The 12,202-nt window shown below is 42.4% G+C and overlaps 1 protein-coding gene across 1 annotated transcript in view; it reads right to left on the reverse strand.

Moving 5' to 3' along the window:
* Positions 1 to 1,065: 1,065 nt before the first annotated feature.
* LHX6 (LIM homeobox 6) overlaps positions 1,066 to 12,202 on the reverse strand; it is a 224,140-nt gene continuing 213,003 nt past the window's right edge. The window contains exons 9-10 of the mRNA XM_033961360.1: positions 10,152 to 10,255; positions 1,066 to 1,509 (exon numbers count right to left, since the gene is read on the reverse strand). Of these exons, the coding sequence (XP_033817251.1) occupies positions 1,489 to 1,509; positions 10,152 to 10,255 (125 nt within the window). The 3' untranslated portion in view covers positions 1,066 to 1,488. The remainder of the gene's footprint in view (positions 1,510 to 10,151; positions 10,256 to 12,202) is intronic.

Here is a 12,202-nt window from a genome sequence, read left to right on the forward strand (position 1 = left end):
TTTAGCATAGGCTGGTGCGCTGAATGCTCTGCGCTGCTCCCGACGCTTATTTGAACTCTATGGGCCCTATAAGTGTTGGGAGCAGCGCAGAGCATTCAGCGTGCTAGCCTGCGCTAAAAAACACTTTCGTGGTTTTATAAAAGAGGTGTTAGGAGCATCTTTACTAAAAGGGATGAAGAACGTAGCTCTAAGTGCCCCATTTTAAAAAGTAGTTTGCCTCCATTTTGTAAAATTGTTAAGCTACAGAAATGGCTGATTATCTGGAGATACTTAGCACATAATGTTTTTGTCTTATGATATTTAAAAGATATTTGGGCTTTACTTCTCTTTTTAATTATTGATAGTACTTTTTTTTTCTTAACAAACTGTTGCTTGATTGTATTATTAAAATTATGGGCTCCTTTTACAAAGCTGTGTTAGGATTTTTTTTTTTTTTGCCGGCCATGGCATTATTAGCTCCGACGCTCATAGAATTCCTATGAGCGTCGGAGCTAATACCGCCACGGCCAGTGATTTAAAAAAAAAGCCTAATGTGGCTTCGTAAATGGGGGGTATATTAATAAAAATGTTTAAAAAAAGATATTTGGGCTCATGGACTGGTTTCAGAGAGACTGAATTCTGTTATATGGAGGCTTATAGGTGGTCCATTGTCATACTTTTTTTGCTTGTCCTTTGTTGTGGTTACTGATGACCTATTCCTCCATAGGTGTTTTTATATACAGATGAAATGTAACAAAATTTTGTTTTGTTTTTTTACTGTTGTTCCTTTTAGTTAAATGATATGAATCCCTGCATATTCCGTGGATATAAATTGCTTGAACATCCTTAAAAGGATATAAACAAATTATTTTGTTTAGGATGACCCTTCCTGTGTCACTGGTGATCCAAGAAAATCATGAAATGCAGTTTTAATTCCTTTCCATCCCATTGTATATGAATTTCTCTATTTATATGTCACAATAAAGACTCATTGAATGCAATGGACATTACATTCACATACTATACCTTGAAGTATTCTCTGTAAAACTGGATATCCCACCTGTATTAAAGCAACTATGAGCAAGCATCTTGGGAACGAATGAACAAAGGTACTGGGAAAGTTTTCTGTCAGGCTGAGATGACCAGTATCTGTGCAACCTTGCATTGTCCTAACTCAAGAAATATTCTTGCTTGAAGGAAAGATGTGGTTATGCTCAGTTCCATGTTCCTGAAAGTCATTCCATCAACATGAATGAGGTCTGGTTTCACTGCTTGTGACTGCTTGTATAGTCTGACACCTCTTGTGTATTCCATTAATGGGGACGTCCATGACAAAGTAAAATGCAAATGGTAATATCACTGACTGCTGAGTGTTCTTTAGTAGAAATGCTTTCACTTTGGGAAAGGGAGTTTTCTCCATAATGGCTATCAATGCTGCTTGGAGCTCCTTGTGTTGACCACTGCAGGATAGTTCTGGATTCAGTTTGTCATAAGGGAGAATTTGCATTGTCAATACTGAAAAAGGATTACCTACCAAGACAAAACAAAAAGAGTTCGCAAAGGATTAGATAACACAACAGGGTTTGATTTAAAAAACCAAAAAACAGCAGTACCAGTACAGGTTTCAAAATATCAGCTGGACTGTTTCTTAATTCTATTGCTTCCTAGGTTTCTGAACTGACATCATTTTAATTTTGATTCTTTTATTATTTCAGGCTATTTCTTTTAAAATTTGGTTTATTGGGCTGCTTCTTTATCTGAACCCATATACGCAAACAAAACAAATCAGAAATGAAAAGAAATAAAGGTGTTTCTGTGGTCCTTATTGCGTCCTCTTCAGATGTTCTTCCTCGATCACTCTTTATAATTTATTTATTTTGACTGCTGTAAAGTTCTCAGCCCAACTAACAAAGTTGGGACAGTCTCCATCAAGGGCAATACACTTACCCCCTGTTTTACTAAGGTGCGCTAAGCGTTTTAGCGCACGCTAAATCTACGCACGCGCTAATGCGTCCATAGACTAACATGCACATGCTAGCGTTTAGCGCACGGTTAGCGCGTGCTAAAAAGCATAAACATAGAAAGTGACGGCAGAAAAGGGCCAGGGCCCATCGAGTCTGCCCACTCCATTGACCCACCCCCCTAATTAATCGCTCTCTGATGACCTTTTCCCTCGTAGAGATCCGACATGAGCATCCCATCTGTTCTTAAAATCTGGCACACTGCTGGCCTCGATCACCTGTACTGGGAGCTTATTCCAGCTGTCAACCACTCTTTCGATGAAGAAGTACTTCCTGGTGTCTCCATGAAACTTCCCGCCCTTTATTTTCAGCGGGTGTCCTCTTGTGGCCGAGGGTCCTCTAAGAAGGAAAATATCATCTTCTACCTTGATACGACCAGTGACCTACTTAAACGTCTCAATCATGTCTCCTCTCTCCCTACGTTCTTCAAGAGAGTATAGCCGCAATTCGTTCAGCCTTAGTAAAAGGAGCCCTTAGTCCAGTGATTTTCCACTATCTTCATTCCATATTTTTCCAACGGAATGAAAAGAAAAGTGGAAAATCACTGGACTAAGTGTATAGCCCTTGATGGAGACTGTCCCAACTTTGTTGGTTGGGCTGAGAACTTCAGCAGCGCCTCATAATTATCTCCTCCAAACAGCTCAAATAGCCATACAAAACCGCAAAGGGCTAGATTCAGAAAATGTTGCTCAAAATTCAGTGCCGAAAAGAATTGTCACTGAATGGTATTCTATAAAAGGGGTTCCAGGATTGTTGTCCTTTATAGAACACTACTAACACAATCCCCAAATATAACCCAAGAAAAGTGGGTAGCACTACAACCAAATGCCCACAACCCCACAAATGTGGGAAATAACAAAATTCAATAAATATATATAATATAGTGGGGTCTCAGTGCGACAGTCCAAGCTATGGTGGGCTGGAAACCAGTGCACCTGGCTCAACATATAGAGCGGGACTCTTTTTCAAGTCGTGCTGTGCACCATCATAGACCTCGCTTGTGCACAACTAATAATAATTAATAATATATAAAGTGCTAGTGCAAAAGTAATAATTTACAGCAAAAACTTGCAGTGCTATCAACGTGTCAAGTTTAAAGAACAAAACCGAGTTGAGTAAACTTACTTTGCGTTAGCTGCCCAGTGTTTTCATGTCCGTTATTCTCAAAAATGTTAATTCAGTTTCCAAACAAGGCATAACAAGGTTATAACTTAGCTCAACTGGTCCAGTTTCAGGTAGATACCCTTCTTCGGGAGCTGTAGAGGACACAATCTGTAGAAAAAATACGGCAAGCCGCCGATTTGCGAAACGCCGCTGGTGAGAAGCAGCTACCACAGATAAGTTTACTCACCTCGCTGGTTTTGTTCTTTAAACTTGAAACGTTGATAGCACTGCAAGTTTTTGCTGTAAATTATTACTTTTGCACTAGCACTTTATATATTATTAATTATTATTAGTTGTGCACAAGTGAGGTCTAGGATGGTGCACAGCACGACTTGAAAAAGAGTCCCGCTCTATATGTTAAGCCAGGTGCACTGGTTTCCAGCGCACCATAGCTTGAACTATCGCACTGAGACCCCACTATATTATATATATTATTGAATTTTGTTATTTCCCGCATTTGTGGGGTTATGGGTATATGGTTGTAGTGCTACCCACTTTTCTTGGGTTATATTTGGGGATTGTGCTAGTAGTGATTGATTGATATTTCCCTTTGGGTATTTGAGAGTTTTGAATATTCTACCTGCCCTTTATAGAACAAGCATGTAGCACCGGGATCCGTACCCAACTTTGAATGTGAGAAGGTGCACCAACTGAAACCAGGTGCAAATACTAATGTGCAATTTGGACATTATTCTATAGCAATGCATGCATTTTGAGGGAGCACCCTTGACCTGCTCAAGCCCCTCCCATGGCCAAGCCCCCTTTGCACATTCACAAGGAAACACTTAGGTGCTATTCTATAAAGGGGCGCGCAAGTGTGTTTTCATGTGGATCTTCCGTTTCTGCCCTGTTTCAGCGCCTTGCATCCGTTAGAACTCTTTTCCGCACTGAAAATTCAGCATGGATGTAGTGCCTAACATTCGGCGCCATATATAGAATTCTCCAGACAATGCATACAATCAAAATAAAACCAAATCAAATCAATTACACAGCAAATCAAATATAGTATAAATAATGTGTACTCAGAATAAGATTGAACATTCTCATTACAGTAAATCTATTATCTTTGAAATCACTCATCAGTTGGTAAAATTATTGTTCTTCTTGAAGAGAGCAATTTTCAGAAGTCATTTAACAGGATACAATGCCTGTGTGAAAATGGGCCAGACTTTATTTAACTAAAAAAAAAACTGTGTAGGGATCAACAACATACATACGTTTAGCTACCTAAAAATTAATTCTATAAAAGACACCTAAAGTTAGGCGCCTTGATCAGTGCGCCTAGCTGATCTAGGTGCCTAACTTAATTTTTTTAGGGCCCCTTTTATCAAGCTCCACTAGAGGCTTTTAGCGTGAGCTGGTATGGTAAATGCTCGCCGGCCCATGCTAGAAACCTCTAGCACAGCTTGATATGAGGGGGGGGGGGAATAATAAGTTTAATCAGCACTGATAATTGGAAATCAGCCTTTTGTAATTAGCTTAAATTAAAATGAATTGGGTGATAGCCACCTAACTCAGTAGGTGCCTACCTCTTTCAGGTATGCACCTAGCCCAAGGCACCTTCCGGAAAGTGGGCATGGTTAAGAGCGGATTGTGGGCGGATCTTGGGCATGTTTTGCAGGTACGTAGTCGCCTAAAATCAACTTAGGCACCGATATTTAGGCCAAGAAAACCGTGGCACAAATAAAGGGGTGCCTAAGATTCAGCTGCCTACTAGCACCAAGTCCATTGTAGGTGTCACTAGGCATTCTATAATATAATAAAACGGTAAGCTGCGCATGCGCACTTCCTATGCGTGCGTCCGTTTTCCATGAGTTGCAGCTAGGAAGTGCGCATGCGCGGTTTATGGTCTGGCCTCACGCTTCCCTGCTCTCGAGGCGAAAGGCGGTGCAAAGGCAGTGCGGAGCGGCAGCCGCTGGGAGGAGGCCGCGGCGGCTTGAGGCGAAAGGCGGTGCGGAGCACCAGCACCCCCTGCCCTCTCCATCGTGGCCCAGGAGAGACGAGGCAGTGCGAGGTCTGGACGTTACTGCAGCACGACGCAAAGCCTGCGCGCTGCACACAGAAGAAACCGCTGCGGCTTTACTACATTGTATGCTTAAATGCGATGAGGTTAAAACTTGCCGTGGCTCCTTATAACACAAACGAAGGTGAAAGGATCACTAGCTTTTTAATCAACACACATCGGGTATTAGTTTTATGTCTAATGGTATTTAAAAACGTTTGGAGGAGCTGCAGTGTAATTTGAACTGAGCTCCCTGGGTACTCATGATCCGAGTTTTTGTTTGTTTTGCTCTTGCCAGGTTGTGCTAACCATTAGACTGAGTATTCATTAACAGAAAAATGTACTTTATATCTTTAGTCTTTAGTGGATTCTTCATTAAGTATTTTACTTTTTAAACCTGCATGGGAAGTTATAGTCGGCCCAGACCCAAGGCAGAGGAGATACTGGAACACCAACAATGCAACAGGTACTCTGATGATGCTGGATGGGGTGGAAAAGGTGGAAATAGGAAAGGTAAAAGGGGAAATGGGAATATTGGTAGGTAAAAAGAAGGGAGAAGGGCTACTGATGGACAGGGGGAGCAATGAAGGGGTACTGCTGGACAGGGGGAGGTAAATAGAAGAGAAAAGGGCTACTGCTGGACAGGGGGAGCAGGAAAGGGGTGCTGCTGGACAGAGGTGAGGTAAAAGGAAGGGAGAAGGGCTACTGCTGGACAGGGGGGAGAGACAGAAAGAAAAGACAGAAAGAAAGGGGGGCAGGGAGAAAGAAAGAAAGACACATACAGGAAGAGAGAAAGAAATGCCTAAATCTACACATCTATTCTAGCACCCATTAATGTAACGGGCTAAAAAACTAGTGATTCTATAAAAGGCTCCTAACTGAAGACTAACAGGTGCTATGTACTGTGCTCTTCAGTGCCTAGGTCTTAGGCACTGTTTTATCTCCCACAAATATGAGCATACTCTGGCTGGCGTACTTGTGCCTAAATACATATGTGCAAATACAATATATTCCATTATGCTAGCATTCCTTTATAGAATCAGTCAATACACACACGAAAAAACTCTTTAAGGGGATATGACAATTGGCACAGTGGTTAAAGCTACTTTAGCACCCTGAGGTTGAGGGTTCAAAACCAAGCTGCTCCTTGTGACCCTGGGCAAGTCACTTAATGCCCCCATTGCTCCAGGTACATTAGATAGATTGAGAGCCCAACAGGATAGACAGGAGAAAATGATGGATTGAGTACCTGAATGTAAACCACTTAGGCTATATAAATACATAACTAGACAATATTCAGAGACTGCAATAATTTCTTCACTGTCACTTTTTGTATACAGTATACCCCTTATAAATACTTTCCCAGATTCTCAGTGGCACCACTTTGAGCTCAAAAAGTTTCACTGCCCAAAGCTTTACGTGTCTAATCGTCACTGGATCTGTCAACCTTACTATAATCGTGATGTGAAGGTGCCAATTTTCCATTGTTCTTATTTAACAAAATATTATAAATTTTAAGCGAATACTTAGCTGAACTTAGTGGTCTCTGGCTAGGGATTCATATGCCAACATATTTTGCACAAACTGCTTTTTCAAGCATTCCTTTATAAAACAGACCCTCTGGGCACCTAATTATAGGTTATGTTTATGCTAATCAGACTTCCCAGGTACAAAACAAGTACTTGTATATATATAAACCACTTTGAGTGTGGTTGTATAACTACAAAAAGGTGGTATACAAGTCCCAATCCCTTTATTTAATTTTCCTTTTTTTATATATATAGTTTATTGAAAAATTGCAAAAAGATACAGAATCATAAACAATGCAAACAATGCAAACAACCACCCAAACACTCACAGCCCCCCACCCCACCAAAGGTCATACTGGGATTCTTCAGTACGAGACAAAACAATCCAAGGCAGAACAAAACCCCCCATCCACAACCCCTCCCACCGCCCCTCCCACCCCAACCCCAGCTCAGAATGGTTTACATGAATTTTATTCAGGTACTCAAGCATTTTTCCCTGTCTGTCCTGTTGGGCTCATAATCTATCTAATGTACCTGGGGCAATAGAGGGATTAAGTGACTTGCCCAGGGTCACAAGGAGCAACCTAGAACCTCAGGGTGCTGAGGCTTTAACCACTGCGCCACACCTCTCCCCCCAATTTAATTAGACTTCATCAGAGGTCTATAAAACAGTGTACATGTATGCACATAGGACTGGAATGTAAATGAGAAAAACTATATAGTTTTATTTATTTATTTATTTAAAAAATTTATATACCGCATACAACTATGCGGTTTCCAAATGACATACATAGAATCTTGTTTCCCTCCGATTGTCACATATAACAGACATATCAAGACAACAACGTTAATCATCGTTGTTATAATAGGGATAGAGCACAAATTCAATCAGTTCAGAAGTACAAACAAGCTTTAAATCATACTTTGATGTCAGAAAAATTCTAAAAGGTGATTATCAACTGAAATACATCTTAGCATAAGAAGGCATTTGTAAACAATTGAGTTTTCTGCATTTTCTTAAAATTCATCCTCCCCATACAAAACCGCAGGATACCAGGCAAGGCATTCCATAGTTGTACGCCAGCCGCAGATATCAAAACACGAGAGATGCAGAACACAAAATTTCTGTCACATGACACCCTTTATCTTCATATTGTCGAATGGAGCATATTGACAATGATAGCTCTGTCCCCATGCCCTATTTAATGATCCGACTAGAGAAATTCACATGACAGAACTCTCTGCTCGCAACCTTGGAGTCATCTTTGATTCCGACCTCTCATTTTTTACGTATATCCAACAAGCTGTTAAAACCTGTTGCTTCTATCTCTTCAATATCACCAAAATTTGCCCCTTCCTCTCTGAGCACACTACCCGGACCCTTGTCCAAGCTCTCGTAACCTCACACTTAGATTACTGTAATCTACTCCTAACTGGTATCCCTCAGTGTCACCTCTCCCCCTTGCAATCTGTGCAAAACTCTGCTGCGTGACTCATCTTCTACCAACCTCGCTACGTTCATGTCACCCCTCTCCTTAAGTCACTTCACTGGCTCCCTATCTGCCATCAAATACAGTTCAAGATCTTATTGCTGACCTACAAGTGTGTTCATTCTGCTGACCCTCAATAGCTCTCCTCTTTTCTCTCTCCTTATACACCTCCCAGAGAATTCCGTTCCTCAGATAAGTCACTCATAATGTTACCCTTCTTCTACACTGCCAGTTCCAGACTTTGTTCCTTTCATCTAGCTGCCCCCTATGTCTGGAATAACTTACCCGAGTTTGCTCGTGAAGTCTCTTCCCTTGTTTAAAAGCAGACTGAAAACCCACCTTTTTGATATAGCTTTCAATCCTTAACCCCACGCCTCTGCCCTTCAACCCAGCCAGCCGATTAAACGTTCCCCTTAACTGTATCCATGACATCCTGTTTCAGTCTTTGGGAAGCTGAGCTGAGATTGTGATGTCACAATGCCTCATTCCACCAATAAGATCCAACCTCATCAGTGATGTCACAATGGCTTGATTGTCCTGTACTCTCCTCTGCCCTCCAACCCAGCCAGCTGATTAACCGTTCCCCTTAACTGTATCCATGACATCTTGTTTGTCTGTCTTGCCTGTTTAGATTGTAAGCTCTTTCGAACAGGGACTCACTCTGTACAGCGCTGCATGTGTCTGGTAGCGCTATAGAAATAATTAATAGTAGTCGTACTAGCAGAACTTCTGTGCTCCGGGTTTCCCTGTGTTTTAACTATACAGAGTTTTTCTTATTTTCATTCCAATCCCATGCACATACTTGTGCACTTTCTCATAGATTCCTGATGAAGGCTGATTAGCTGAAACATGGCCTGTGGGGTGGTCACGGGACAAAAGCGTGTGAGACAAATGCGCATCGACATTTGAGAGTGGACAATTGAGCGCAAGACTTCAGTGCGCCGCTCTAAAAGCTTATTTTAAAGGACTCCGATGGTGTGTGTGTGGGGAACCCCCCCCCCCACTTTACTTAATACTATTCGCGCTGTCATGTTGGGGGGGGGGGGGTTTAGGGGGTATAACCCCCCACATTATACAGAAAACTTAACTTTCTACATATTTTTTGGGGAAAAGTTAAGTTTTCTGTATAATGGGGGGTTACAACCCCCGAAACCACCCCCAAAGGCAGCACCAACACTATTAAGTAAAGTGGGGAGATTTCCCCCCCCCACGCCCCCATCGGAGCCCTTTAAAGTAAGCTTATAGAGCGGCAAACTGAAGTCTTGCGCTCAATTGTCCACTCTCAAATGTTGGCACGCGTTTGTCTCGCGCGCTTCTGACTGTGAACCGTGTAGAGTCTGTCTTCAATCAAGTCTATGTATGTCTTTGGGACTGAATGTTTAATTAATTAATTAAATAAATCACATGTACTGCAACTGGATCATCTATATCAGTGGTTCCCAAACCTGTTCTGGGGGACCCCCAGCCAGTCAGGTTTTCAAGATATCCCTAATGAATATGCATGAGAGCGATTTGCATACCTGTCACTTCCATTATATGCAAATCTCTCTCATGCATATTCATTAGGGATATCTTGAAAACCTGACTGGCTGGGGGTCCCCCAGGACAGGTTTGGGAACCACTGATCTATATGGTTATTCCCACTCCATGTTGTTTTTTAATTTGGTTCTTTGTGGGAGTGTTTGGTTTTCTCTTTGGTTTTGCACCTAATTATAGGCTCACACTACTATATATTACTGTATTTCAGTGTGATGCCTACTATTGCGATATAGCCGTTAGCACTACAGTGGTTAAAAGCATTACACACTGTGCACTGCCATTTGGAAGACCTGGATTTGATTCTAAAGCCTGGCTTCTGCTCCTGGCTGACGCTGTCCGGGGAGACAGCAGTCAGGGTGTAGAAGCAATTATAAATTCATCAGGATATTGCCACTTAAGTGAGTGCATTTAAGAATGTCTGCCCTACCTTTTCACCCCTGTTAGACAGTGGTCCTTCCATGTCGGCTTTGAGGTGCACTGGTGGAGCGGTGTAGGGAAGTCTGCAGTGCACCTGGCCACACTGTACTTGACCTGAAACAGAGGAGATGGTTCAGCTAGTCTTCTTTGCAAGCAGAGATGATAATTAATAAATCACAAAATCATGATCAAATTGCATAGAGGAAAACGTTAAGCTACAGTCTGCATTTGCTTTCCTTACTGGGAAGGGTGTGGGATCACATGTTATTTTGGTGCATTTGTAAACTGCCCAGTGAAATATCTTGAGGAATAAATAAACAGATAAATAAAATAACCTGACACTTTCACTAACTATTAGGGGTGTATACAGATTTTATTTTGTTTCTCTTTTATTGGGAGGGGGGTTGCTTCTTTTCTTTTTTTGCTTTGTTTCTTTTAGTTTTAGAGAGAGGCATTGAGAGTACACATTAGAATCACAACTTGTCCTGCAAATGAAATAAATCCCCCCCCCACCCCCACCCCCATCAATTTTTGTCTGACTTAGAAACATGATAGGAGATAAAAGCCAAATGGCTCATCCAGTCTGCCTGCCTGGAGTAACCATTATATCTTCCTTTCTCTAAGAGATCCCTTGAGCCTATCCCTGGCCTTTTGAATTCAGACACAGTCTCTGTCTCCACCATCCCTACCGCACATCTGCCACCCTTTCTGTAAAAAAGTATTTCCTTAGACTTAGTTGCTATTCATGGGGACCTTCATAAGAAAGGAACAATCTTCCCTCACCATGGCTTATTCCAAGACAGTCAAAAGATAAACACCAAAAGTAGAGCAACAAAAAAAATTTTAATCTTGAATAGTCACATGTGCGATATTTAAAATGTCTTTAGACTCTATATAGTGGCTGTAGATTTATATACAGTGTTCCCCCGGTCGTTTGTGGTCGGTGATTCGCGGTCCCGGACATTCACGGTATTTTCCAACTGTGAACCGCTGACAAGGAGAGGGCAGCAGGAGAGGCAGGAGAGAGCAGCCGGAGTGCCAGCGAGTGCAGGAAATTACTCGCTGTATACTCTGACCGCCTCTTCCTCAAAGCAGCTCCTGATTGGATAAGGCCCGACTTAGTGCAGGAAGAGGTAGTCGGAGCATACAGTGAGTGATTTCCTGCATTCGCCGGCGCTCCAGCTGCTCTCTCCGGCCTTTCCCGCTGTCCTCTCCAGTCTCCCCCCATTGAAAAACCGTATTCGTGGTTTTTCACGATTTGCAGGGGTTCTTGGAATGGAACCCCCGCGAATATCGGGGGAGTACTGTACATTATATGCACTATATGTAAACACCTTAGGAAATCGGACGGAAACTATGCAGAATCGGATTCTGCCAAGGCAGAACTACTAAACGAATACTTCTGCTCAGTCTTCACCTGTGAAGCGCCGGGAGCCGGTCCGCAGTTACGGACAAGAGACAACCAGAAAGACCCGTTTCAAGATTTCGAGTTTACGCCCAGCAGCGTCTACTACGAACTTTCAAGACTCCAAGTAAACAAAGCCATGGGACCAGACAACATACACCCCAGGGTACTCAGAGAGTTGAGCCAAGTCCTGGCAGAACCATTAGCCGTACTCTTCAATCTTTCCCTACGTACCGTAAGAGTTCCCTTGGACTGGAAAACAGCCAACGTTATTCCACTTCACAAAAAAGGCTGCAGGACAGAGACGGCAAATTACAGACCAGTGAGTCTCACATCCATAGTGAGCAAGCTTATGGAAACACTGATCAAGCAGAAACTTGACACAATCCTGGACGAAGAAAACCTATGCGATCCCCACCAACACGGATTTACCAAGGGCAGGTCCTGCCAATCTAATCTGATTGGCTTCTTTGACTGGGTAACTAGACAACTGGATGCTGGGGAGTCTCTGGACGTGATATATTTGGACTTCAGCAAAGCTTTTGATAGCGTCCCACACCGCAGGTTATTGAACAAGCTGAAATCGCTGGGATTAGGGGACACACTAACTGCATGGGTTAGGGACTGGCTACACGGTAGACTTCAAAAGGTAGTGG

Source organism: Geotrypetes seraphini, chromosome 10 (assembly GCF_902459505.1).
Source record: "Geotrypetes seraphini chromosome 10, aGeoSer1.1, whole genome shotgun sequence".
Taxonomy (NCBI): Eukaryota; Metazoa; Chordata; class Amphibia; order Gymnophiona; family Dermophiidae; genus Geotrypetes; species Geotrypetes seraphini.